This window comes from Vespa crabro, chromosome 7, assembly GCF_910589235.1.
Source record: "Vespa crabro chromosome 7, iyVesCrab1.2, whole genome shotgun sequence".
Taxonomy (NCBI): domain Eukaryota; kingdom Metazoa; phylum Arthropoda; class Insecta; order Hymenoptera; family Vespidae; genus Vespa; species Vespa crabro.
The window spans coordinates 6658940-6686439 of NC_060961.1; the positions used below are offsets into that span (position 1 = coordinate 6658940).

General features: G+C 34.3%; 1 protein-coding gene and 2 long non-coding RNA genes across 6 annotated transcripts in view; 1 reads left to right on the plus strand and 2 right to left on the minus strand.

Moving 5' to 3' along the window:
* LOC124425489 overlaps nucleotides 1-14891 on the minus strand; it is a 16139-nt gene extending 1248 nt beyond the window's left edge. The window contains exons 1-3 of the mRNA XM_046965874.1: nucleotides 11008-14891; nucleotides 316-412; nucleotides 1-153 (exon numbers count right to left, since the gene is read on the minus strand). The exon at nucleotides 1-153 is cut by the window's left edge and continues 163 nt beyond it. Of these exons, the coding sequence (XP_046821830.1) occupies nucleotides 1-153; nucleotides 316-412; nucleotides 11008-11156 (399 nt within the window). The 5' untranslated portion in view covers nucleotides 11157-14891. The remainder of the gene's footprint in view (nucleotides 154-315; nucleotides 413-11007) is intronic.
* A 2857-nt stretch (nucleotides 14892-17748) lies between these two features.
* LOC124425493 lies at nucleotides 17749-21045 on the minus strand. Its single transcript, XR_006942518.1, has 2 exons — nucleotides 20675-21045; nucleotides 17749-20530 (listed from the first exon to the last, which is right to left on the minus strand). It is a non-coding gene; the product is annotated as an uncharacterized LOC124425493 (long non-coding RNA).
* Nucleotides 21046-21069: 24 nt separating this feature from the next.
* LOC124425492 lies at nucleotides 21070-26536 on the plus strand. Of its 4 annotated transcripts, none has more exons than XR_006942516.1 (4): nucleotides 21070-21444; nucleotides 22968-23204; nucleotides 23949-24338; nucleotides 26216-26536. It is a non-coding gene; the product is annotated as an uncharacterized LOC124425492 (long non-coding RNA). The 4 variants fall into 4 exon arrangements; XR_006942517.1 differs by having other exon boundaries at nucleotides 21071-21689; nucleotides 22968-23138; XR_006942514.1 differs by having other exon boundaries at nucleotides 21072-21689.
* Nucleotides 26537-27500: the final 964 nt, after the last annotated feature.

Below are 27500 nucleotides of genomic sequence, written 5' to 3' on the forward strand. Positions count from 1 at the left end.
CATCGTAGTACCGACACCTTTCAAATTCGACAAGGCGGTAATCGCCTGTTCCAAATTCGGAAGTTTTTTAAATGCCTTCTTTGTCTCCGCCATTACGGCGCGTGGCGTGTTCACTTTGATCAGGTAGGAAAGCTGTGGATAATACTTTCCGCGCTGGAGAAACATAGAAGAGAAGAGGGAAGAGGAAAACAAAAAAAAATATTAAAAAAAAGAAAAGAAAAGAAAAACGATTGATAAAGATTAGAAATTGTCGGGATTTACACTCGAATATCGAATGAAAATTCATCGGACATCATTATCGATGTTTTCACTCACTGTTTGTTTCCATTTCATCGCTTGAACCAATTCCTCGTGATTGAGATGAGCGTCCTTACCACGTGACTTGATCTTCTTCGGAAGTTCATTTTGGTACCTGAAGAACAAAAGATAAAGACAAATTATCGCAGATGATCTCACGTTTATCAGAATTAAGTAATAATTATTGTAAATAACGTAGCCACGTGCGTTTCAATACGAATACAGTATATGAATAAGAATATGTACATATATGTATGTACGTGTGTGTGTGTGTGTGTGTGTGTGAAAGTAGAAGGGATGTGCGTAGAAATCAGGAATACGCGGAAGATGACGTAATTGTGCGGTCGAGTAGAATGCAGAAATCGTCGATTAGGAGTAACGCCGCGTAAAGTGGTTTCCTCGTATCCGGTTGAGAATCGAGGAAATACGCGTGAAACTACGGTATGCACGTTAAAAAGACACTATGACTGCCAACAAACTGCATACTATCTAACTCTTTTGGCCGAGTTTTAATCAAGTATGTTTCCTGTTATCATTTCGGATTACCAGTTTTGATTTTCTGCAAAATAATAATTTTCTTTGATTTTTTTCTTGATAATTTTTTTTTCTTTTTTTTTTTTTTGTTTTCTCCAATAATTTGAAATAAAAAAAACCAACAATAGATAGCTTTTTTATTATTTAGATTGAAAAAATATTAATCATTATTTAGATTCTTGTAAAATATCAGGATTAATTAATCTTCGAGTTTTAATAAAGTATAGTTGGTTTTTGTTATTGTCGGTTTGGATTAAAAGTTTTTCCTGCAAAATAATAATTTTACTTTTTTATTTATCTAATAACGAAAGAAAACAAGTAAATTACATTTTGTTCCTAACAAATATTTACGAAATTTTCTTTCTTTTTTTGGTTATTTACACCGAGGAAACGGTATTGATTATTATTTGTCCTAATAAAATATTGTCGGTCGATATATATTTTACATCTAAGAATTATCAATATTTTATATCTAAATAAACAAAATTTAATACTTTTTCTCCGATAGTATAGTATTAGATTGGCCAATAAAGAATGTCGAAATTCTTAACATTTTTTTTCCCTAATGATATATAGTATATTTTATTTATAGGTCAATCCAATAATGTACCAACAACATTTAATATCAATTACGCTTAATTAATTTAATATTTGATAACATATCCAAATGTACAATAAATAATTATCAAAGAAAGAAATATCAAATTTTATCGCATAAATAAGCAAACGAATTGAATAAAGAAAAAAAAAAATAACACAATCACAATAATAAAATAATCGTATATATCTTATGAGAAAAAAAGAAATTTTGCGTACGAAATAATAATAATAATTATTAATTATTATTATTATTATTTATTATTATTATTATTATTATTATTATTATTATTATTATTATTTTCTTGTCTAAAAAATTCTTCCTATAGAATGCCACTTATTAAAAATTTTAATATTTACTTTACGTTATGTATAAAGACTTATAAAAAAAAGAAACTGGTGTATAACAAGAAAAAAGAAAAAGAAAAAGAAATAGAAAGCGAGCATAAAGGAGTGGGGAGAGAGGATTGAGAAATAAGAAATCACGTCTATGACGAACAAAGAAAGTAATATACCAAGGGCTTAAAGAACATTGTAAGCGAAGTATAGTAATAATACCAACAACACCAGCAGTAGTAGTAGTTTAGTAGTAATAGTAATAGTAGTAATAGTGTAGTAGTAGAACTAATAATAATAATAATAATAGTAATAGTAGTAGTAGTAGTAGTAGTAATAGTAGTAGTGGTGGTGGTAGTAGTGTAATGGTGGTAGTAGTGTAATGGTGGTAGTAGTGGTAGTAGTGTGGTAGTAGTGGTAGTAGTAGTAGTAGTAGTAGTAGTAGTAGTAGTAGTAGTAGTAGTAGTGTAGTAGTAGTAGTAGTAGTAGTAGTAGTAGTAGTAGTAGTAGTAGTAGTAGTAGTAGTAGTAGTAGTAGTAGTGGTAGTAGTAGTGGTAGTGGTAGTAAATGAATTTAAAAATTAATTATATTCTCTTTTTTAAGACCGTTCGAGCTAATTTTTGTTTTTGTTAAATTGTAAAACTACAAGCTTAAGTGCAAAGCCGAAATAGAATAATTGATTCACGAGATCACCCTAGAAACTTTTGAACCCATTCTGTAACAATAAACAGTGGCAAAAGAAACCAACGTTCCACTACGTTCTTTATATTGTATTGTTCAAAGTGAACTTTCCAAAAAAAAAAAAATAAATAAATAAATAAATAAATGAAGAGATACAAAAAATAATTGAAGAAAAAAAATTGAAAAAAAAAAAAACAAAAAATAGAAAAATAGAAATCTTTTGGAAAAAGTTACGACGAAAAGGTCCGAAAAGACTCAAAAATAATTTCTATCGTAAATCGAGGAGACTTGAAAGAAAGAAAGAAAGAAAAAAAAGAAACAGAGAAAGAACGAGAAAAGAAAAATTTCTTTCGAACAGTTTTTCCTTTCACGAACGAACGAACATACGAACGAACGAACGAACGAACGAACGAACGAGCAAGAACGGAATGCCTTTTCAAGATAGAGCAACCGAGCCTCCATTTTGAGAGGCACGTTCATGGCTCACACAGAAGGCGAGAGAGAGACTCCCTGCAAAAACAACCTTGACACAATCGGCACAGTAACGCTTCAAAACGAGGATTATGTCCCACGCTTCTCTATATATATAGTGATTCAACCTGATCTAACATCACCAATACTATGATATATAATGTATTTCGTCGTTTGAAAATTTGAAATGTAGGTATATTTTTATTATATTGTAATATTTATTGTATTACGATATATATGTGTGCGTGTTTATATTATACTATATTATATTATTTATAATATAATATTATACAATAAATATACAATGTGCGAAAAATTTTTGATGGGTCCAAAGTTTCCAAGTAATTTTAAAAATCAATTATTATCAATAATTAATTATTATCATTAATATATATTAAAAAAAAGAAAAAAAAATATTTCTTATTAAACTATTATTTTATTAAATAATAATAATAAATTATTTTATTATTGCAATATCATTATATTAAACAAATATTATTATTACATGTAATAATAATAATAATAATTATTATTATTATTATTATTTTTGTTACATTTATTGTAATACGTTATGTTACTATAAATTTATTAATATAACATCATATATATTTATATAATATAATATTATAATAAATGTAATATGAACAATATTTTTGAAATATTTTCAAACAAGAATACATTGAAACTAACTCTATTCTTTGAATTTAGAATTCAAGGAGAATGTAAAAAAAAGAAAGAGAGAAGTTAGGATTAGATTGGACAAATGCCGATCGTACTAATAAAACAGAAGTGTGTGGAAATCGATCAACATTGAAAGATGGCTATCCATTGATTCTTCTATTCTGTTGCGTAAGAAATATTGAAACCATGGCTAATTTCCAGTCATTGGCACACCGCTACCAACGTGCATGTATATAAATATTTAGTTCGATAATTGAAATTTTAGCCTTTATCTCAAAGAACGTAATTTTCTTAAGTGTGAATGAACAAAAAAAATTTTTGTTGTTTACTTCAATAATATTATATAGTAATATTTTTGTTAATCATCAATAATCTATTAATTATTAATATGACCAATTATTTACAATAATATTGATTCGTAATTATTAAATATATACATATATATATATATTTCTAATATTTTTCTAATAATTAATATATCTAATTAAGTAATAACAAGTTCTCTATTTATCTTAACTTTAAGCTCTACACTCGTTTCCTTCCACTAAAAAAAAAATTGGGGAAATAAAGAAAAAAATAAAAAGAAGAAAAAGAAATTGTATCACATAACAGCACAAATAATACAAACGCACGATGAAATACGATTGAAAATAGTTGTTGGTTAATCGCGATTGGCGTTCAGTAGAGAAATTGACGAATGGTCATTAGAAAGAGATAGGTAGATAGATAGATAGATAGATAGTTAGATAGATAGATAGATAGATAAAGAGAGAGAGAGAGAGAGAGAGAGAGAGAGAGAGAGAGAGAAACGTCGATATTCAATTACGGGCCATTTGACCCAAATATTTTGATCGGTTTAACGAACTCGTAAATCGACAAAAAAATCTGTGAACAGAATCGGTGTTGCTCGCTGGTGCTGCCATCTTGTGACATCTTTTTTTATTTCTTTTTTAAAAAGAGAACAAAATTCATACGAAATTTTATTCTACACTATTTCATCGAATTATATTAAATCTTTTAAATCAACTGATAAAAAGCTATTTATTAAAAAAAAACATTCAATTCATTTGTAGTATAAAATTACTTTTTGTATAAATAAATAAGAACTTTTTAAATGAATAAAACACATCAATAGTATCAATAATAATAATAATTATGATAATAATAATAATAATAGTAATAATTATAATAATAATAAGATGAAAGCACATAAAAATTTTATAAAACTGTGTAAAAAAAATTAGATGACGTTATAATCGTTCAAATAAAAGAACTAAACCTACACATATTAAACAAACACACAAACATTCGAGAACGTTAAACGAAAGAACGAACGTAATAATAAATGACAAAAGTTCATGAAAATTAGCTCGAATAAAATAGAACAAATTCGAAAAGAAAAAAAAATCGTCTAACCAGGGATTTATTCATTTTCCTTTAGTCTCTAATGATTTTAAAGAAACAAGGAATTGAGCTGTTCGAAAATGGCGACGGCGACGGTGGTTCTTATCAAACAACGAAGGAGGTCTCAGAATAATTAACGAGCCTTGAGAACAATAACAATGGCTCGAGCCATTAAAAAAAAAATTTGCTCGTTCTGTTTGCTGTCCTTCGATAAACAAAAAAAAAAAAAGAAAATATATATATATATAATAAAAATATATATATATATATATATATAGAACCGAATGATGCAGTTAACCTCTTTTAGAACCGACATTGTCAAAATAAGAAAAAAAATTATTGAATCTTATCATACAAAAATCAATTATGTAACATCACAATAAGCATTTTATAACTTTTATAATATTGCAGCCTTACAGCATTACAGTGCTGCCAATTTCACAAAATTTCTGATTTCATTATTGAGAGATTCTACATTGAATCCAGTTAATTCATTATTCTATCAAATTTTTTTATTTATTTCTATTCTATTTAGAATGAAAATAATATTAACTAATAAAAACAGAAACAACTAAACATGTGTGTGTGTATGTGTTACAAAAAATTTTTAATATCCTTAATTCATTTTCCAGTATAATCGTGGTCGTCATTGCTTTTTGAGTTGACGACGACAACGCTCATTAGGATATCCGTTCGGTTCTCAGCAGCCATTTTTCTCGCGTGTAACACGTTCAAAGCCAGTATATATCTCTTCATCAATGTCGTTTGATTTATGTTGGTAGTCATGTTCGGCACACACACACACACACACACAACTGTGGAAACTTGCCGCTAGTTACTTTCAGAAACTAGCAGATGATATTATACTACTAGTAGCAGTAGTAGTTAGAATGACAACGACAAAACGAGAAAGGAGAAAAAAGCTGTTATAGGATGAACCTAATAAAAGTCCTTAAGAGATTTTAAAAATTAATTTCTATTCCTTTTCTCCAAACTTCTCAGACTATTTCGTTTCCAAATTCTAAATAAATACATCCTTGTCTTGTAGTTTTATATTCTGAGGGAGGGAAAAAAGAAGTTAAACTTAAAAATATTCGAAATAGTGTAATTTATAGTTCTAATCGTCCATAGGAACTTTTGACCAATCTAAAAAAAATTTTAATCCATCCAAGAACGTTTAATCGACTGTATATTTTCTTTTCTAAGAAAAAAAAACTGAATACTTAGGACATACGTTGATTTTATTTATTTATTTTTTTTTTTCCAAAAAAAAAAGAAAGAAAAAAAAATCGATAAATCGTTATTACCGATAGGATTATAATCGTTCGTTATATATTTAAATTTTGAAAACCTGCTTTATAGAGTTACATTCGTTGTATCATTGTATCACATATTATTAATTATTTATGTTAGAGATAAGAAATAAGAGGGAAAGAAGGAGGGGGGGGCAAAAAAAAGAAATATTATAGTGTCCAGGAGGAAAGAGGTGAGAGGATGTCGGGAATCGATTAACCTGAGAGTTCATAAATTGTCGTTTAACGTAGTAGCGCCCCCACGACATGGAGAGGACGGACGTGGTAAAACTTTTTGTTTTGTTTTTGTTTTATCGCTATATATATGTGTATGTATAACACGAGAGCAGACTCTCTCAGCTGGTGTTCGCTTTCATTGGATACTTTACACGTCAGCTGATATATATGTATAGTAGAAACCGCGTATATAGATATACGTTATATGAACGTAGTAATATCTTTTTCTTTTTTCTTTTCTCTTTTTTTCTTTTTTCTTTTCTCTTTTTTCTTTTTCTTTTTCGCTTTTTCTTTTTTGCTTTTTTTGTTATTTCTTTTCGTTCCTTCTTTCTTTTTTTTTTATTTCTTATTATTTCTTTTTTCCCTTTTCTTTTTTTATTTATTTTGTTTCTTCTTTTGAACGGGTTGGGGATGGGGGATTATTTCTATTTTTAATCAAGTTTAATTTTATAACAAGGTGCATCGTATACCGAACGGAAGGAAAAGCGATTCGATTATCGTCATTAACGTTATTGGCATCGTCGTCAGGTTCCAAGCAAACGTTGACCGTTCGAAAGGAGGGCGAGGGGAGAGGGAAAGGGAAAAAAAAATATATATATATATAGAGAGAGAGAGAGGGAAAGCGTTAACGTCGAATTTAACGAAGGTTCCACAACCTGTTTTTAATTAATTAAAGCAGACGTGACGCCAATGGAATTGAACCTAGAGTTCCCGTGAAGTGAAACATACACGACAGACGACCGACAACGACGACGACGACGACGACGACGACGACGACGACGACGACGACGACGACGACGACGACGACGACAGCGACGACGACGACGATGGCGACAGCGACGACACGCGACGCGTCCCCGTCACGAATATTCGTGATGTCGAGGATGATTTCAATTTCCGTTTGGGTAGGTGGAATTTTTTCTTTTTTTTTTCTGTTCTTTTTTTTACTCTTTTATCAAGAAATAGCAACCTACAATGTGATCATATTTCATTTTTCTTTCTTTCTTTGTTATCAGGAGAAGTTGCGACGAAAAATATTCATATATAATTTTTTCCGTTCCATCTTTTTTTTTTTTATCAGAAATTTCATAAAAAATATAAGTTTTGTTAATATTTTCTTTAAAAAGATGTAATCTAATCAAGAGGTAACTAATAAATTTTTTTATTTCTTTTTTCTTTCGCTCCTTTTTTTTTATCAAGAAATAGCAAAACAAAAAACCTTCAACTTTTCTTATTAAATGCTATAGATCGATCTACTTATCCGTAATCGTTCGTAATTATTCGATCGTGAATTATTAAAAATATGGATAATTCAAATGTTAGTAGCCATAGTAGTATAGGAAGTAAAAACACGTGCCGCTTACATTGAAGGAGACAGTCGTAATAGTAGTAATATTAGTAGGTATAAGAGCAGAAGGTTAAACGATTTCGAAAGTGGAAAGAGGGAGAAAAAAAAAACAAAAGGCACCCAAGTAAAAGAAATGTCTTTCGTATGTGATTAAATAAAAGAAAGAGAAGAGAAAGAAAGGGGAAAAAAATAACATTTGTATTGATTTATATGAAAAAGCAACTTAGGATAACAATGAAAAAGAAAATGCGTGTTACGAAAAAAAAAAGGTAACGACGCCATGACAGTTTGTATAAGGCACATGGCATGCGAGTCTAATCAAAACGTCCGTCAAACCATTCGCGATAAAAACGATAGATCCCGATACAGATTTACTGGATTGATCAAAATAATCCGCAAAGGAAGAAGTTGTAAAGTTTAGAAAAAAAAAAGAAAAGAAAAATGAACAAAAAAGAATTCTATAATTTTTCAAGTTGGTATACGCGAAAAATGGCGAACCTGTAGAAGAATACCGTTAATCATTTCTCGAAAGACACAGGAGTGGGAGAAAAAAACAAAACAAAAAAAGAAACGAAAAAAAAGGAACAATCATTTGCATGCGCCGTCAGGAGCAAACAAAACACACAAAAAAAGAAGAAGGGAAAGGGGAAAAAAAAGAAAAAAAAAGAGAAAATAATGCGTGGGAATAGACAGAAGGCTCGCATCCAAAGTGTTTCTCCTTCTACCATTACCTAACCACCCACCACCCTACTAAACCTCACCTACCAAACACTCCACCTTTCTTGACACGAAAGAAACGAAGAAAATATAAAGAATGTGTTGGGATGGATGTTAACAAGCATAAAATATCGTACGATTTTTTTTTTTTTTTAAATTCTGAAGTAATCGTATATATACATATGTACATCTTGAAAGGAACAATAATCAAGTTATATATATAGGACAACTGAATTACAAATAATATACTAAAATAATAATTAGAGTATATTTAGAATAACGGATAGTTAGTATAGACATAAGAAAGATAGATATAGGATATTAAGGATTAAGAAAAAAGAAAGAAAGAAAGAAAGAAAGAAAGGGAGAGAAAGAAAAAAAAAAGAAGAAGAAACGTTCATTAATTGTGGCATACGGGCCGCTGCTGTGCTTCTGCTGCTGTTAGTAGAATAGTGATGGTGGTGGTGGTAGCAATGTGTAATGTAGTAGTAGTGTGAGTAGTGTAGTGTGATAGTGGTGGTGGTATGGTGTAGTAGTGTGTAGTGTGTAGTGTGGTGGTTGGTAGTGTGGTAGTAGCTGCGGGTGTAGGGGGAAGGAGCCGAGGTAGAGCGCGTTCGCGCGACGCCGTGAAAGCGACGGGTCGGGTCTCTTTTGCGAACGCCGTGTTGCCAGTTCTCTCTCTCTCTCTCTCTCTCTCTCTCTCTCTCTCTCACTCTTTCTCTTTTCGGAGACGATCCGTACAAAAATTCACAATAAAATATACGGATTCGTTCTGATCTATTGTCAAGTTGTTTTTCTAAATTTTCTCCTTTATCTCCTTTTATTTTTGACTCTATTTTTTTTTCTTTTTCCTATCTTTCTTTTATATTGTCAATGTCTATCAATCCGCTCGCCCTTTCCACCGCTCACGAACAACCACAAACAACACAGTATATATATATATATATATATATATATATATATATATATATATAGAGAGAGAGAGAGAGAGAGATTCGTTGAAATTTTTAATTTAAAATCGTTGTTAATGAGATGAAATACGTGACATTATAATATTGGAATAGAAACAGCAAGCGCAACGCGTGTAAACGCCCTTATGCCAGAAACGACGGAATAACGGCAACGTCGAGAGCCGAGCGTCGATGAGTCGGCACGAAAATTCCGACGCAGGGAGAACGGGGAGTACTTCTCTGTTCGTTCGCTTGCTTGCTCGCTCGCTCGTTCGCTCGCTCGCTCGTTCGTTCGCCAACTCGTTGATTCGTTTGGCGCGCGCGTGTTTCTTCAATTTTCGAAATAACGAGAGGTCGAAACGAGTATTAAAAAAAAATAAAAAAATAAAAATAAAAAAGAAGAAAAAAAAATATATATATATATATATGATAATAGTATTTTTTTTCACATAAAAAAGCGCGGGTCTTTTATGACGATAATAAAAGCATGGATGCGAATGAGAGAACATGATGGAAGATATATATATATATATATCTTGTATATATATAGAGCGAGAGAGAGAGAGAGAGAGAGAGACATCGTCCATCGATCACGAAACGTCCGAAGAGACGAACGACGTCCGTTAGAAGAGCCACGTGACGCGCCTCTCTCCGGGTTGGTCGGGCGAAGCGCGGTCACGGCTTTCGAACCGGCCGCGTCATCCCCCTTCTCACCCCTCTTACACTCCACTCCCTTATCTCCTACTATCCGAAATCTCTCTCTCCCTCTTTCTCTTCCTCCTCCTCTCTCTCTCTTTCCCTTTCTATCTTTCACCGTGTAGTCGAGTCGAACTATACTGCCGATCGTGAAGATACAAAAGGTAAATATATTATCTGGTATAAAGTAGAAGTAACAACAGTAACAATAATAGTAATAAACAACAGCCGCAGAAGTATTAACGACAACGCCAACGACAGATCGGCGACAGCAACAACAGAGCAGCAACAGCAGCAACAGCAACAGCAGCAGTAGGCAGACCAGCTAGCCAGCCAGCCAGCCAGGCAGGCAGGCAGGCAGGCAGACGAGGGGGATTGTGGTGGCGGACACGCACAGTTCGGTACGCGCTGGCAACTGGCGCGCCACGAGAGTTCATTGTCCCGTGCGTGCCCGCCGATGGAAGCCCCTCGACCGAAATGAGGGACCGGTGTTGGCTGTAAACTTGACGAGAAAGAGAGACCGAAGGAGGAGGAAGGAGAATGTTGATTCGGGACATAGAGTAGTAAGAGGGAAAAAAAAGAAAGAAAAAAAGAAAGAGGATTAATAAGAAAAGAGAGAGGAAGGGAGGGATTGTAAAAGACAGAGAGAGAGAGAGAGAGAGAGAGAGAGAGAGAGAGATAAAGAAAGAAAGAAGGGAAGAAAGAAAGAGATAGAATAAAAGAGAGAAAAACCGTGTCATGACGGATCCTCTTTCGTACGACTTACCAGTTATCCAATTTGATCAGTTCCTCAGGTCTTTTCGTCTTACGATCTGCCTTAAGTCTAAGCGCCTGCGGATACAGTTTCAATACGTGCTCGAACTGATTTGCCGTGCCCTCCGCAAAGAAAGTTGCTGTGTCTTTCACGGAAGCCATTGTGATAACTGAGCTTCGTGGAATGGCCGTTAGGGCGCAGCGACAGCGCCTCCGAGTAGCGCACCCGTCTCCGTCGCTTCGTCTCTTTGCGAACTCTCTTTCTCTCTCTTTATCTTTCTCCCTCTAGCTCGTTCGTTCTCCCCTCTCTCTCTCTTCGTCCTTATCTTTGCCTCCTCTACTATCTCTCTCTCTCTTTCCTTCTCTCAAAGGGAACACGTCGGCGTTTGTCGCGCACGGTACGTCGTCCCTCTCGCTTACACTCGTTCTCGTCGTACTCGATCTATCTCTCTCCTCCTGCTTGTACGTCTCCAACTCCAGCACCGTGTCTTCCGTCTTTCTCCTTCTTTCTCTCTCTCTCACACGTTCCTCGTCGTTGTCTCTATCTATCCGTCTCTGTCTCACTGTTTCTATATCTCTCTCTCTCTTTCTCTCTTTCTCACTCGCACCTCCGTGCACACCACCCCTTCTCCCGCCGCGGGAGAGGACCACGCGAGAAATCCTATTTTACCCTCTGCCTCGTTCGAATTCTCTCGGTTTCACCGGCGGCGGTGATACGCGACACACGCGTGGGACGCGTTCGGAAAGACGCGCGCGCGCACACACTATCGACGAGGAAGAGAGGACGTTGACGACGAGACACCACCACGACAACGCGACTATGACTACCACCAACGACGACGACGACGACGACGAAGATGACGACGACGACGACGACGACGACGACGACGGCAGCGACGGCGACGACGACGACGACGACGACGACGACGCACGTCGGCCGAACTTCACCTCGCTTCCTCGCTTTATATATTCTTCTTTTATTTACTCTTTCTTTCTCTCTCGCAGCACTCTTTTCTTCACTTATATATTTTTCCTTTATCTATTTTCCTTTTCCGTCTAACGGACTACCCGTAGTATAGACTATCCGCTTTTGTCGTTCTCCCTTTTCTTTTTTCTTTCTTTCCTTCTCTCTTTCTCTTTCTTTCCTTTTTTACTATAAGTACGTGCGTGCGAGCGTGATGTGTGTGTATATATCTGTCTCTCTTTCTCTTTCTTTTTACCCAGCTTTTCGATCGGGTTTAACCCTCCGAAATGCCTCCTTTACACCAAGCGACCAACACAAAACGAAATAATACGGTATTAATACGATATTATTATTTAATGATGATAATACTCTTTTCTCTCTCTCTCTCTCTCTCTCTCGTTGTTCTTCGTATTCGACTTATACTTGACTCGACTCGACTCGATCAACTAGATTCGACTCGATTCGACTCGTCGTAAAGAAGTCACAAGCCAGACGACTAAGTCGACGAGAGACGACTAAGGACTAAGAGACGACTAAAGACGATGAGTTAAACTAAACCGACACGAGGAGAATGCACGCACACGTTAGAAAGAGGAACGCGCAGCAGGGTAGCGGAACGAAGTCTTGCGCGTACCCTAGTCAGGGAAAATCACCGTGGTTACACACCAAGAGCTCGCCTTCGGACCTCGTTCGACTGTCCCGGGTGGGGAGTCGCGACTCGACGTCGCCAATAGGGAGCAGCACCGCTCGGCGTGTTTCTGCCCCCTTCCCCGCCCCTCCTGCCCCTTAGACCGATTCCAATATCCTCCCTCTTTCTTTTCCCCACTCTGCCAACCTCAATACCTCTCTCTCTCTTGCTCGCTCCAGCTGTCGTCGCGTTCTTCCACCACTCCTTCCACGCTACCCCACTCTCTCTCTCTCTCTCTTTCTCTCTCTTTCTTTCTCTCTCTGTTATTTCAACCGAAAATTTTCTTTACTACCAAACCACCACCACTACCATTACACCACTAGTAGACTACCTACTAACGTACATGTAACATCTATCCCGAGAGATTACGCTCTGGCAGAGCGACGATGACAATACCAAGCCGATACTTCGCCTTTCTCGACACTTCTATGAACGCGCCAGCGCGAGCCTTGACGTTGAGCGACCTCAGTGGCCGGATTAGAGAACGCATTCTCTTTTATAAAATCTATTATAATCTCCTTTCTCCTTTTTATGTATATATATATATATCTCACGAATTTATTCAATATTTATCATATTTGAACGCGCGAATACTGATATTATTATACATTTTGCTTCAACTCCCTCGTGAATCAAAGAGAAAGAGAGAGAGAGAGAGAAAGATAGAGAGGCTATGTATGTACGAAGAGCGCGTGCGAATCCCGGGCCGGATGTACGCGCGAAGTAACGTGTCGCCCTGATCCCCACTCCGACGATCCTCTCTTCGTTTCCCCCTCTACTCTACTCTCTAGCTCCGACTCTCCTCTTTTTTATCTCCCTCTCGCTTGCTCTTTTTCTCCCTCTCGCTCATACTGCGTACGCACGCTCGAGAGAAACCGAGCGGTGTACTTCGATCGGCCGCCGCGGGGGACTACTATAGCCGCGTTCGCTCTTCTACGGGGGTGGTGCGGAGCAGTGCGGTGTGGAGCCTTCTCTTCGTCCTATTTAACTCTCACGGCTCTAGAGAGATCGTTCCGTCGGTTCGTTGTAGCCGTCGCCGCACCAGGACATTCTGTAATCTACGCAACATTGTTTTTTGCTATCAACGGCTTCCACCGTATTTCTTTTTCTTTCTCTGTCTCTCTTTCCCTCTCTATCTCTTTTTCTCTCCCCCTCTATTTCTTAACGAGAACGTTAACAGCTGGCTCTTATGTACATGATATATAGTTAATTCTCTTTGTATGTACTATACACACAACATATATATCTACAGGAAGGACGACTCGCATACCACTCGCTCGCTCGTTCGCTCGTTCGTTCGCTTACTCGGCCTCCGATCTATGGCCGTATTTCGAAGCGAGCGACGAGGACGCGGATAACGAGTAAGATAGAAAGGGACAGAGATACGGACAGAGGTCGAACTCGAAGCAGCTCGTTCGTTTCGAAAAACGGGAACGCGCCACAGCAGGCAACGCGCAGTGCCGATCGCTGGTTCGCTCGCTGGCTCGTTCGTTCCAACTTCGGATATTTTCGGCCGTCTTCGGTCCCCCACTCTTGCGTCGCTCGCTCTCCGGCATCGACGAGCCGACTCTCTCCCTACATATCGCTCTACACTCCCTTGCAGCACGCCCCCTTTTCCTATCTGTCTATCTACCTCTCTCTCTCTTTCTCTCTTTTTACTGGTGGAAAAGGATACACAAACGACGACGACAACGATGATGATGATGATGACGACGATGACGAAGAGATCGCACTTTTATTTCGCCACGAAATATATATTCCTCTTATCGCCGACTCTTTTTCTCAACGCTAACCTTACTTTTCATCTTTCTTCTACTTCTACTCCTTCTTTTCCTCATCCACCTTCTCCTCCTTTCTACGTATCGTCATTTATTTCCTTTCCTAGGAAAGCCTTTCAACGGCAATACGTTTTGGCCGACTCTCGATCCCATTGCCTTCGTCCAAGTAGAGATCGATATTAATGTCGGCGGGGCTAGAACGTACCATCATCGTCATAATAGGCTTATACTCTCTCTCTCTCTCTCTCTCTCTCTCTCTCTCTCTCTCTCTCTCTCTCTCTCACTCTGTATGTGTGTGTATGTGTGTGTTCCAATACAACAACGATCATCTATTTTTGTTATTAGTTATTTTGTAATTATCCAATTTTTGATTGATGCTGGATGCAAAACAAAATAAAAAAATACAGAGTAAAAAGAACGCTGCGCGTCAAGCAGAAAATTTTCTCCGAGAAAACTTTCTTTTATTCTTCTTTTCTATTTTTTATTTTTATTTTTATTTTTATTTTTATTTTTTTCTTTTTTTTTTCTTTTTTGACAATTACACAAATCTCCCGTTACGACACGTGCCAATAGATCTTTCAGTCACGAGGGTTGATTCGCGACAGAGTTACCGAAGTAAATACGCACGTACATATGTGTGTATAATACGTGTGCCTTTGAGTTTGTCGTACATACGTACATGTGTGGTACGTACGTAAGTATGTACATATGCACGCACGCACGCACGCATGCGCGTCAATAGTCACGTGACTTAATCCCTGCAAATGGGGTCGCGGACTGATCGACCCTCTCTCGCGGTCGCGTTCTCCTCAACGTTTTTTGAAAAGTTATCGCTCTTTCGAAACATCTCACGCAGATAGCGTAGCCGATATAAACGGGCGGCACGATTATTTCCAGACCGGATGTCAGGACCGTTGCGAAACGTGCGATTACTTACGGAATTTCTTATTAGCCACGGCAGGACGCGTGATAATATTCTCGCGGGATTTTTAACCACTCGAGAGGTATCTGCCATGTCCCTTTTTTTTCTTTTTTCTTTCTTTACAATTTCATTCAATAAAATAAATCGTTTTAAGATTAAAATTAATAAGTAAACAAGTTTAAATAAGAAAGGAAAGAAAAAATAGATAAGATTGTTACGATAAATTTTATGAAAATAATATATATGTATATAGATATATATATATTATTTTTTTATAAATTTTACAGAAATTTTATACTTCTATTATATAGCATAAATATTTTTTGATAATATTTAATATATCACATAGCGTACATTTTACAATATTAATATATTTCGTGATACCAAGTTTTATATATTTAATATGATATATAAAATTTGAAATAATTAATTAACGAATAAATAAATATATATATATTTGATAAAAATGTTAATAACTAAAGTTGATCAATTACAAAGAATCAATCGAACCGATTGTTAGCGAGTCTACCGCGTGAATAAATATGAATACAATGTTCCGAAGGACGGAATCGAGTATGTAATTTTGACGCATGCGCAGAAAAGTAATGTGCGCTAGCTTGTACGGACATTATAATTAGTCATTCGCTCGTGTGAAAATGTGGAAAAAGGTAGAAGAGTGTCATCGGTGGTACGATATGTAGTAAGACTTAGTTTCGCTTTCGACTATAGCCCACCGCACCTTTGCTATTGCTATTGAACAATTATATTTTTATACTATTAGACTACTACACCTTTGATACCATTACTATTGGAATTACATCGTTATATTATACTGTCCACACTAACAGCACTACTGGCGTAGCTGTTACTATATACTAGTGAACTATTACATCTTTATACCCACAACTACTTTACATCGTTATCTATTATACACTAACGTCACTACTGCTGTATCCGCTTGTACACAGTTACTGAACTACTACATCGTTATAACTACTACATACGTTATTACTGCCGTTACTGCTACTACTATTGCAGTACTCTACTTGTGTGTTTGTTAACGTCGATATACATCACTACTATGTATACGTTCCCTACGTCAGCATATACTACGGCACCACTACTATCAACCATTGCCGTCGCCCATTACGGTTGCCCGATGCAGCCAAGAGCGAGTGGGCAAGCAGGCAGGCAGGCAGGCAGGCAGGCAGGCAGGCAGGCAGGCAGGCAGGCAGGCAGGCAGACAGGCAGGCAGGCAGGCAGGCAGGCAGGCAGGCAGGCAGGCAGGCAGGCAGGCAGGCAGGCAGGCAGGTAGGTAGGTAGGTAGGTAGGTAGGTAGGTAGGTAGGTAGGTAGGTAGGTAGGTAGGTAGGTAGGTAGGTAGGTAGGTAGGTAGGTAGGTAGGTAGGTAGGTAGGTAGGTAGGTAGGTAGGTAGGTAGGTAGGTAGGTAGGTAGGCAGGCATGCAGGCAGGTAGGTAGGCAGGCAGGCAGGCAGGCAGGCAGGCAGGCAGACAGGCAGGCAGACAGGCAGGCAGGCTGCTGGCTGGCAAGCAGGCAGGCAAGCTGGCTGGGAGCTAGCTGGCTAGCTGGCTGGCTGGCTGGCAGGCTGGCAGGCTCGTACGCAGTATTCGTGGAAAGTACCGAACGTGATGTCGGCTTATTCCTCGGTAACTTTCCATCGTATTGAGCGTAAACGAAGAAAGTTTTACCGAAGCAATGCGTCCAAAAGCAATAAAAAAAGAAAAAAAAAGAATATAAGAATTCACGAAGATAAGTTTTTCTTCTTTTTAATTTTTTTTTGTTTTCTTCTTTAAATCATATTTTCGAGTAATCGTTTTACTTTTTTGTTTTTTTTCTTCTTCATTTCACTCCACCCACATCTCCCTTTAAATAATATATTTTCACTTTTTCGTTTTTCTTTCCTTTTTTTTTCTTTTAATTATGCAAATCTATGCATTTATTTCAAAGTTTGGATAAAATTCCAATGTAAATTGGAATTCTTTTATTTTTTTTTATTTTTTCTTATTTATCAGGAAAATACAGTTACAAGATAGAGAAAACTATTTCATAATAAATTAGTTTTTTATTCATAAAGGGGATAATCATAAATGAGAGAGGATTGGAATTTTGAAAGTTCCATCCTTTGTCCTTCAATTCTAAAAGATTATTTCTAGAGCTCTAAAAAAGAAATTTTTAAGCATTTTCCAAGGATATCTACCCGATGAATAATATATATAGGTAAACGGACGATAGACATTGAAGAATGAACGGTTAGGTTGAACAATTTTACAACTTTGATGGATCTGACGGCCCACCACGTTTTTGCGATTGTTTCCCTTCGCTAAGTAGATGGCGTTAGTAACGACCGATAAATGGTAGGGATATTAATGGGACAGATGGTGTCTATTATCTTTTCGTTTTTCAATTGGTTTTTAGGGATGACGTTTTCCTTTTTTTTTTTTTAACAAATTCTTATTTCTACAGAGATCGTTAACGATATCTCTGTGAAATATAAAAAATAAAGAATCAAAATAATCCAGCAAAAATATTTAAAGATAATATTATCTTACAAATTTTCTTAAAAATTCAAGAAACAAAAAAATTGTTGATCTTTACTGATAATATAGATAAAAAAAAAAATAACGCGCAAAGGTAATGTGGTTCTTGGCAATGACATATTATTTGATATTATATTTAAAACAAATTCGTCATCGAAATCTTCTCACAAAAGAAAAACACAGAATATTAAAATAATCTAACAAAAATACTTATAAACACAAAAAATATTTATCTCTCGGTTTTCTTAAAAAAAAAAAAAATGGGGGGAAAAAGCCAAGACAACAGAAAAAAACAAAAAAAAATAAGTAGACCAAACAAAAGAAGAATTATAAAAACGATTTTGTTGCGATAGATTAAAAATAGCGAAAATTCACGACAATCCTATTTAAAAGAAATACGTCCTTGCGACAGTAGAATCGAGGTTTGCCAGGGAATACCCGATTCCAAAGTTACGGGTAAAGAATTGCCTGCAGGAAAAGGAAAGGCAAAGAGGGGGGTCGTGAGCGGGACAGTGGGGGAGAGGGATAAGGCCACGAAGAAGGGGGGGTGGAGTGGCAGGGAAGGGTGAAGGAAGTGGGGGACGGGAACTCGGTTTTCCTCTTGAGCCGACACTGCTGCTGCTGTTGCTGCTGTTACTGCTGCTGCTTACCGAGCAGGCCGAACCGGGCAGACGGCCATAAGCCCCGCAATATGGCCGCCGAGACTCACCGTTATGCTGTAGAGAGCATCGGCGGACGGAGCCCTCGTGCCCCTTATACAAAAGAGAGAGGCCGGACCCCCTCTGTCCCTCGGGCGTTTGAAATTCAACCCCAAGAACACTGCTGGCCGCTCCGCTGCTGCTGCTGCTGTTACTGCTGCTGCTGGTACTCCTGCTACAGGGTTGCCAGATTGCGTTGTCATGGTACATAGAATTGCTTGAGCCGTTTATCAATATAATATATATATATATATATATATATATATATGTATATATATATATATATGCGTATGTATATATATACATATATACTCATACGTATGCATATGTAGGCATATATCATATCGAAACACAGAAATACACCAATAATAATCTTACGTACAACCGAAAAATGTCGATTTGTGTTGTGTGTGTTATCGGTCATGGCAAACCGCAGACTGTGGTAATACTCTGAACCATGGAGAATCCCATGGTTACGAGACATTATTTCATTTCTTATTTTCACTTGCTTCTTTTTTCTTTGTCTTTCTTTTTCTTTTTCTTTTTTTTTTGTATTATCTAAGCGACATATATTCAACAACCATTCTCGGTGACCCTCCTATAACAACGTTTGACTTCATCGTTTCTCTATGTTAGTTACGTTTGTGAAGACTATTAAAATTGAACGATCGTTTTATGATCGCTTATGAGTTTCTCGTAACGTAACTCGTTATTGGGATTGTTTGAACATCCCGTGTAGTATGATAGAAACTACTCAAATATATATATATATGAAAAACTTGTATTAGAAATAGTATTAGAAATATTAATATTGTATTACATATTGTTTATTGTATACAAAACATTGTATTACAAAACTCACTGAAATACTATATTTATGTAATATATTTAATATTAGAGTAGAATAAGAAATAATAATAGAGTGTAGTATAATAAATATAATAGTAACAATATAATAATAGTAAGAAATGTTATACTTACATACACATATACACAGATATGATACGGTATTAGAAATGCTCTAATAGTTTTGCTTATACTAATACTAATACAAATATTATATATACATATATAGTTGAACACTTTTATATACTCCATTGCTTTTTAAAGAGTGATCCGTAGTTCGTTAATTATCCATTGTCAGCAACAGGTCGACCTCGACATTTACGACAAAACCTCATTCAGAAGTTTGACCAAGGTTTGATAAAATATTATCAAAATAATCCGAATGACGTATATGTATACAAGGTGTTTCAAAATTTCTATCAAAATTAATTCCTCTATATTTAAAAACGTATATACAATATACATGATGTCTTCAAATTCATACATTTTCTTAAATTGATACTTAAATAAAAAAAGAAAGAAAAATGAAAAAAAAAGAAGTATAGGAAACCTAATCAAAACAACATTCAGCAATAATTAATAAATGCTATTGGAAAGTGATTGACCCTCGTTATCGGTTTTTAATATCCTCTTAACCATTCCTGGACCCACCCCCTCTTGACCATGTATCACGTATATATTTACATAGATATTACGTAACGCCGATCGATAACTCGTCCCGTATCAAGCGAATTAACTGACATAAGAAAGAGGGTAACTAACAAAAAGTAACATTTACGTAAGAGCTCGCGACTCGTACATATCTATACGTATATACATACATACATATTTACACACACACACACACACATTCCCCCACTTTTTTTCTCGTCCCGCAATCACTCATCGATATTTAACCGGTGGGAGTGAATATAAGGTATATAAGTATTTAAATACATATCTAATTCGAAACCAGCGCGTATTATTATAAATTGCTAGATGACACGAAATGACAAACGAAACGAGACGAATTGTTACGACGCTATACGACGCTATATGAATTCTTGAAAATATCCTCTATCGGTTATCGCCATGTTGTTTCTCTTTGTTTCATGTGAGAATAAAAAGAAAAAAAAAAAACAAAAGAAAAAAGTTATTTACTGTTAGTGAAATTATTAAAAAATAAGTTTCACAATTTCGTTCGTAAAATATTTTTGAAATAACGAAATATGAAACATCTTACTTACGGTTTAATCGGAAGTTTCAATGATGTGGAATATTTACTTATGAAACATCTTGTATTATTTTCCTTTAAAAAAAATGTATATATATATATATATATATATATATATATATATATATATATATATATATAGTAAAAGGATAATATCTTAGATGACTCTGAGAGAAGTTGAGAACTTGTTCTTTCTTCCGCGAATATCATTACTTTCAACGCGAAGAACACGTGCTTCGAATGTTTTCTGCTATATGGCATTGTCGAGAAGTTGACATGTGGGCCACACGACTACGACTACGACTACGACGAGGACAACAACAATAACGACAATGACAACGGCAACGACAACAACATCAACGTTATAGAGAAACGTACGAGGACGCTGAAAGAGTGAGTGAGAAAGAGGTAGATATACATAGAAAGAGTGAGTGAGAAAGAAGTAGATATACATAGAAAGAGAGAGAGAGAGAGAGAGAGAGAGAGAGAGAGAGAGAGAGAGAGAGAGAGAAAAGCTTGGCTTTATCGTGAGCCAATCCGAGCTGTGACCTTGAGGAGCTCTAGAAAGAGAGATATATTTAGTCGTGAGCGGATCGAGCTGGCTGCTGCCATAGCCTGCTAGCACTCTTGCATTAATGTGTGCGTGTTGTATGTGTATGTGTATGCGATGTGTAACTGAGCTATGTGAGCTGTGCCATAGTAGATATAGCTGTTCTGTTGCTGTAGTTGCTCTCTCTATGGATATATATATATATACATAGATACCTAGTTGTCCCTCTATATGTGAGTTCTAACTTCTCTAGAGTCTTTCTTTCTTGCTCTTTCTCTAGAACGTAGAACATAGAACGTAGAACGTAGAACCTTGCTGCTAAACGTGGATAATAACTTTGGAACAACCGCTATACGTGTTTTTCAGAAGACACGCTTCCGTGAATACGGGATATATGTACTATACGTGACACCTGAGATATAAAGATGTGTAGTTACGTGCGCATATATATATGTATATGTATATGAATATGGTATATGTAAGACAAATTTTTATTTTTTGACATTTGATGTTTACAAATAGGGAATATATCGCGTAGTGATTTTTCTAGAGATTATTTTTTCGAACTTATTTAGTTTAAAAAATCTTTGAGATGTTGGGTGTACATGTGTGAGTTTGAGTAAATGTGTGTATCAAATTGATATATATCATAGTAAATATTAATGATTAATTAGATAAAACATTTCATATAATATATTACCTACACAAAATATAATAAATTAATATTTATAATGTGATATGATGAATTTAAAAAAAAAAGAATTATCACGATCGAACCGATCTCTCAATTTTTTCTTTTCTTTTTTGTTCATTTTCTTTTTTCATTTTTTATTATTATTTTTAACTTTATTCTTAAATTAATTTAAATTGAAAGATTCGAGTTTTATATTAAAATAAACATATCGATTTTATAATTTCTATAGATAAATTTATCGGCCATCTTCGTTTCACGAAATTTCGTCTTAAACTCGAAAATTCAATAGCGAGAATAGAGACACTCCGGCGAAGGACATTCCTAAGTATAATAAACAACTCGTTCGACTGTCCAGTATCCACTGTCTCTGATTTTCTTATTTTTTTTACTTTGTACGAAGAACGAAATATATATTCCGGTTTTGCATGGTGGTCAAGTTTAACACATAGTTAACATTATTAACATTGTTAACACGAGTATAACACACCACTGTACGTTCGCACTTGTACCCAACTTACATATGTAAATTAAAATGATTAAAGTATAATATCGTATAAGACTCGTTATTATACAGCATTATAAAGGTTGGTGAGGGAAGTTGGGCGGCGTGGGTGCGGGCCAGAAAGTTCGTAGGTGGCCCAGAAAGTTCTTAGCTAATTTGAAAAATCAATTTTCCGTGACTTGTTAGCCTTCCAGTTAGACATGTAATTTTAACAAGCCGGGTTTGCGGTACTGAAATCTGACAAAAAATAAAAGAAAAAAAGAAAAAGGCCAAAAGATTTCGAAAAAAGAGTAATTCATTTTTCGGAATGATCTAGGAACCTTTGGTTCCTATTCTATAATTTATTATATTGGATCGCGTTCGATTGATTTCATCAAATTTTTTTGAACTTGTAAAATATTTTATAATAAAAATTTTAATTTAATTGTTAATATAGTTGGCGAAAGAGAGAGAGAAAGAGAGAGAGAGAGAGAAACGCGAATTAATTTTTCCATATATCTGATAATAAAGAATAGTTAATAATGATGTTAAGTGGCCGATTAGGTGATAGAAGACAATAGTTGTTTTTAGTTGCCTTTGAGATACGACGACGACAATGACAACGACGACGACGACAACGACAACGACGACGATACGGACGAGGAGTCATGGGGTACTCAAACTTACTCGGCCCAATTTCCGTGAAGCTCTCAAGCGTTACGAGGCCACTGGGCATTCCTAAATTACAGTTGGTACTTCCGCCACCTAGTATCTCCTCTGTTAATCTACAGGATGTTCCATGAACTCGACACAGAAGCGTATTTTATATTTTTACTGTCATATTTTATCAAGGAAAAATATTGAGATAGAAAGATGTTAATATTTTTGAACTTGGATATCTTATATTGAAGTTGGATTGAAATTTATTATCTTAATGATATGATATATTTTTGAAATTTTTCTTTTCCTCTTTTTTTTTTTTTTGATAAATCTGATATTTTAGGAACATTATTGATTTTGGATATATCGAAATTTGAGATTGTATATTATTATTTCAATAATATGATATAATGTAATATATTGTTTGATTAAAAAAAAAAAAAGATGTATAAGTAAATTTTCATTCTGGCTAATAAGAAATATTTTGAAATTTTTACTATTTATTATAAATATTTATATAAATAAATGATACAATATAGTATATGGTTCATATGGTATGAAATTTTATAATATTAACAATACCAATATTTTCTAATTATTTAACCAACTCAATACTTTCAAATGCTCAAAAAAGAAAAAAAAAACGAAAAAGATCGAATATTCTTCCAGAAATTCTTGTTTTTTTTTTTATTCTTATGGAAAATTATTACATATCAACTTTTTGGAATATTTAAGAAAAAAATATTCTTTTTTTTATTTTGAAATATATTTGAAAATTATTGACTCTTTCTTTTCTCTTTGTTGTTATATTTAAAATGTTCGAATATGGAGTTTCTCATAGCATCCTTTTAAAATTGATCTACAAAATATCGGATAATCCGCATTGCGATTTTCCAAACCAGTGATACACGCTCGACGTAGAAAGGAGAACGGAGGAACGAGTGGGTGTGAGTTTCCGTTTAACCCTTTACACACGCGTTACACATGATATGGCACGCGGTGAAGTGAGTCCCACGGAAGAGAAACGACGACAACGACGACGACGACGACGATGATGATGATGATGACGATGACGACGATGGATGTAGGGGCGGGTTTTTTAAAACCTCATTCACGTAACACGAAGAGATATTTTAATTAAAATTTTTTTTATTTAGAACCGCAAATACAAAAAATTTTTCAAAATAAATTAATTCGTTAAAGGTGTAACAAGCTGTATGAAAAAATGAAGAAATTTCAATGAAAAAAAAAAAAAGAAAAAAAAAGTTTCAATTATTTAAATATCTATATAGGTATGTATTTACAAATAATTTAAATAATTTAAATAATTTTTTCTTAAAAAAAATTATATATTACAAATTAATTAATTGAAATAAAATAGATTAATTAAATATATATATATATATATATATATATATATATATATATATATATAAAGAAATTATTAATTTAAAAAAAATTATTTGAGATAATAATGAGCTTCTTTTTTTTGAAAAATTTAATTATTTACAAACGAATTGATTAGTATGAAATGAAGAGTTCTACATAAGAGAAGAAAAAAATAAAAAATTACAAAACCAGGAAGAAATTTCAAGGAAAAAAAATGTAAACAATTCAAATTTGTTATTATGAGTTTACGTAGAAAAAAAAAACTAAAATTAATCACAAAAATGAGTTTATTAAAATTAAATAATCCGAAGAAGGAAATGAAGAAATTAAAAAAAAAAAACAAATTTAATAATATAAACAATAATCATTTCTTTTCTTCGAAAAAAGAAAATTAAATCATAAATTACGAGAAGACAAAAAAATAATTATAATAAAGAAACGAGAATAAATATAAATAAAAAATAATATAACAAATCATAAAAAAATTAATAAAGTACAATAGAAAGAGAAAAAGAGAAAGAGAGAGAGAGAGAGAGAGAGAGAGAGAGAGAGAGAGACAGAGAGAGAAATAAAAGAAAAAAAGAAATGAAGGTACGATATGAAAGGTAGTAAGAACCTTTTTTATTCGTGCTACGAGGTACGTCCCTGATGTGGCGAAGGGGACCTCCGAGAGATCGATATCTTGACTTTCCATTGCGCGAGCGTTGGGAACTCGTAAAAGTTGAAAATTCAGGTACTCACGTAGCATTTGTATAGGGTGGGCCAGAAATTCTAAAGATAATTTTTAAAATCAATCGATATTTTCCATATCTTTTTTAAGTCGGATTATTTTTTCATATTGTACAATTCAAGGCTTAAACCCCCAATAAAATTACTATAGTAATCTAATTACATGCGTAATAAAATTTCGAAAAAAGAAATTAATCGATTTTTAAAATCGCTCGAGTATTGAAAAAAAAATATCTTTTTTTTTTCTTTTTATTTTCTTCTCATTTCAAAGCGAGGATTCTAAGATATCTACGTACATTACGTATTTATTAGTCACGTAATTCCGTCGTGCGTCACGTTTGTTCCTCGTCACTCCAGCCTTGGCAATCTCTCGCGTGTTCTTTTGGCTCGTATTAGTTTCTCCTTTGATCTATGAATTCGAGAAATTTTTTACTCTTTTTCTTTTTCTCTTTTAATTTCAAAAAGAAACTCAAGGTAAATCAGTCATTTCCAAAAAGAACGAATAATCGTTGGTATGAATTTATTCTAAAATTTCTTTTATCCGTAATGTTAACTGATATTTATATTAAATTCTTTTTCTTGGTTATATTCCGTTTATTAATGACATGAAACAAAAAAAAAGAAAAAAAAAATATTGTGACAAAACGTTTCCTATCATGGAGCAAATGATCGTGAAAAAATTTATCATACATGATACGATTTCTTTAAAGAGAATTACGAATGAATATTTTTAAGGGATACGATCAAAAATTCGTACGTCAAAAATCTTACGTCGAACGAATGATTTATATCAACGACGAAAAAAAATTTCCGTTCTCTTTTCTTCTTTTTTTTTGTCCAAATAAACATTTTCTAACGTAACTCTTTAAAACAAATACATTTCTCAATCGATCATATTTTCAATAAATCAAAATAAAAAGAGAAAAGAAAAAAGAAGAAAAGTAATCCTTTTGAATACAATATACGAATTTGAATTTCTTTTTTTTTTTTAAGTTTTCCGAAAAGATTCGCATGTAATTATTTATTTATCTTTTTTTTTTTTTTTTTTTAGAACGAAAGCATTATGAGGTCTCGCGAATTACTTCTTTTCTGTTTTCTTTTTCTTCTCGATTTATTTCACCAAATATTCAAACCCTGTCGTCGTCCCCATGTGTTTTTTCGGAAAACCGGAGTCCAATAGAAAGCAACACAACGAGGACGACGGGCCGATGCAACAGGCGGCCGAAGGTTCCGTTCTTTTACGACCGAAAGAGAAAGCAAGAGAAACGTATATCCCGAGAGTGAGAGTGAAAAACTCTGCGGGATAGGACGAACGAACGAACGGATACTCGAATGGATATAGTGAGAAAGAGAGATGGAATACGAAAAAGAGAAAGAGAGAGTAAGAAAGAGAGAGAGAGAGAGAGAGAGAAAAGAGACAGATGGAATATGAAAACGAGAGAGAAAAAGAGAGAAAGGAAGAGAGAAAGATCGAATACGAAAACGAGAGAGAGAGAGAGAGAGAGAGAGAGAGAAAGAGAGAGATGATCCAGCGATGTCATTGAGGCGGGAATTTCAAATTCGTTTTCATTGTCGGAATTAATTCATATTAATATCTTTTCGCCTTCACTTTTTCTTTCTTTCTTTCTTTCTTTTTTTATTTTTATTTTTTTTTCCTTTTTATTTTTTTAATAATTTATTTATTTTTATTAATACTATTATTTTATCCAAAGCAAAATATTCGTAATAGCATTTTATCGACGAGTTTCGCGTTATAATGCTGTTTGTTTGAAAATAATCTGAAAAAAAATTGTTTATCCACTTTTATCGGTACTTGTAATGATAATACGTATGTTCAATAGGTTTTATTTTTTTATCAATGGTAGAAAATAATGATTGATCATGAAATGATGACTTGTTAGTTTTCTACATTATATATTTGAAAATGTATTATTACAAAATATTATTTATAAGTGACGTAATATGCGTAATTGAAATGTACGATTACTGGCTTCGTCAAAAATATAATGATTTATCACGAAATTATTTGTGTGTTTTTTTAATGTCATTGGTTTATTCGAATATAATTTTTCAATGATATTTCTACAAGCTAATATCATATGTTCTAATATTCATTTTCTTTATCGAAAGCCAAATTTATCATATTAATGATATATGAGTTTTATAGATTTATATATTTAAAAATATTCCAAAGAAATTTCTAATACACATATTTCTATAATGGCATACATTATTCAGAATTGAAAGGTATCGTTTCTTTCATATATAAATTATCAAAATTGTTGTAAAAATTATCCATGTATTTTACATACATTATTTCTATGAAAATCATTTAA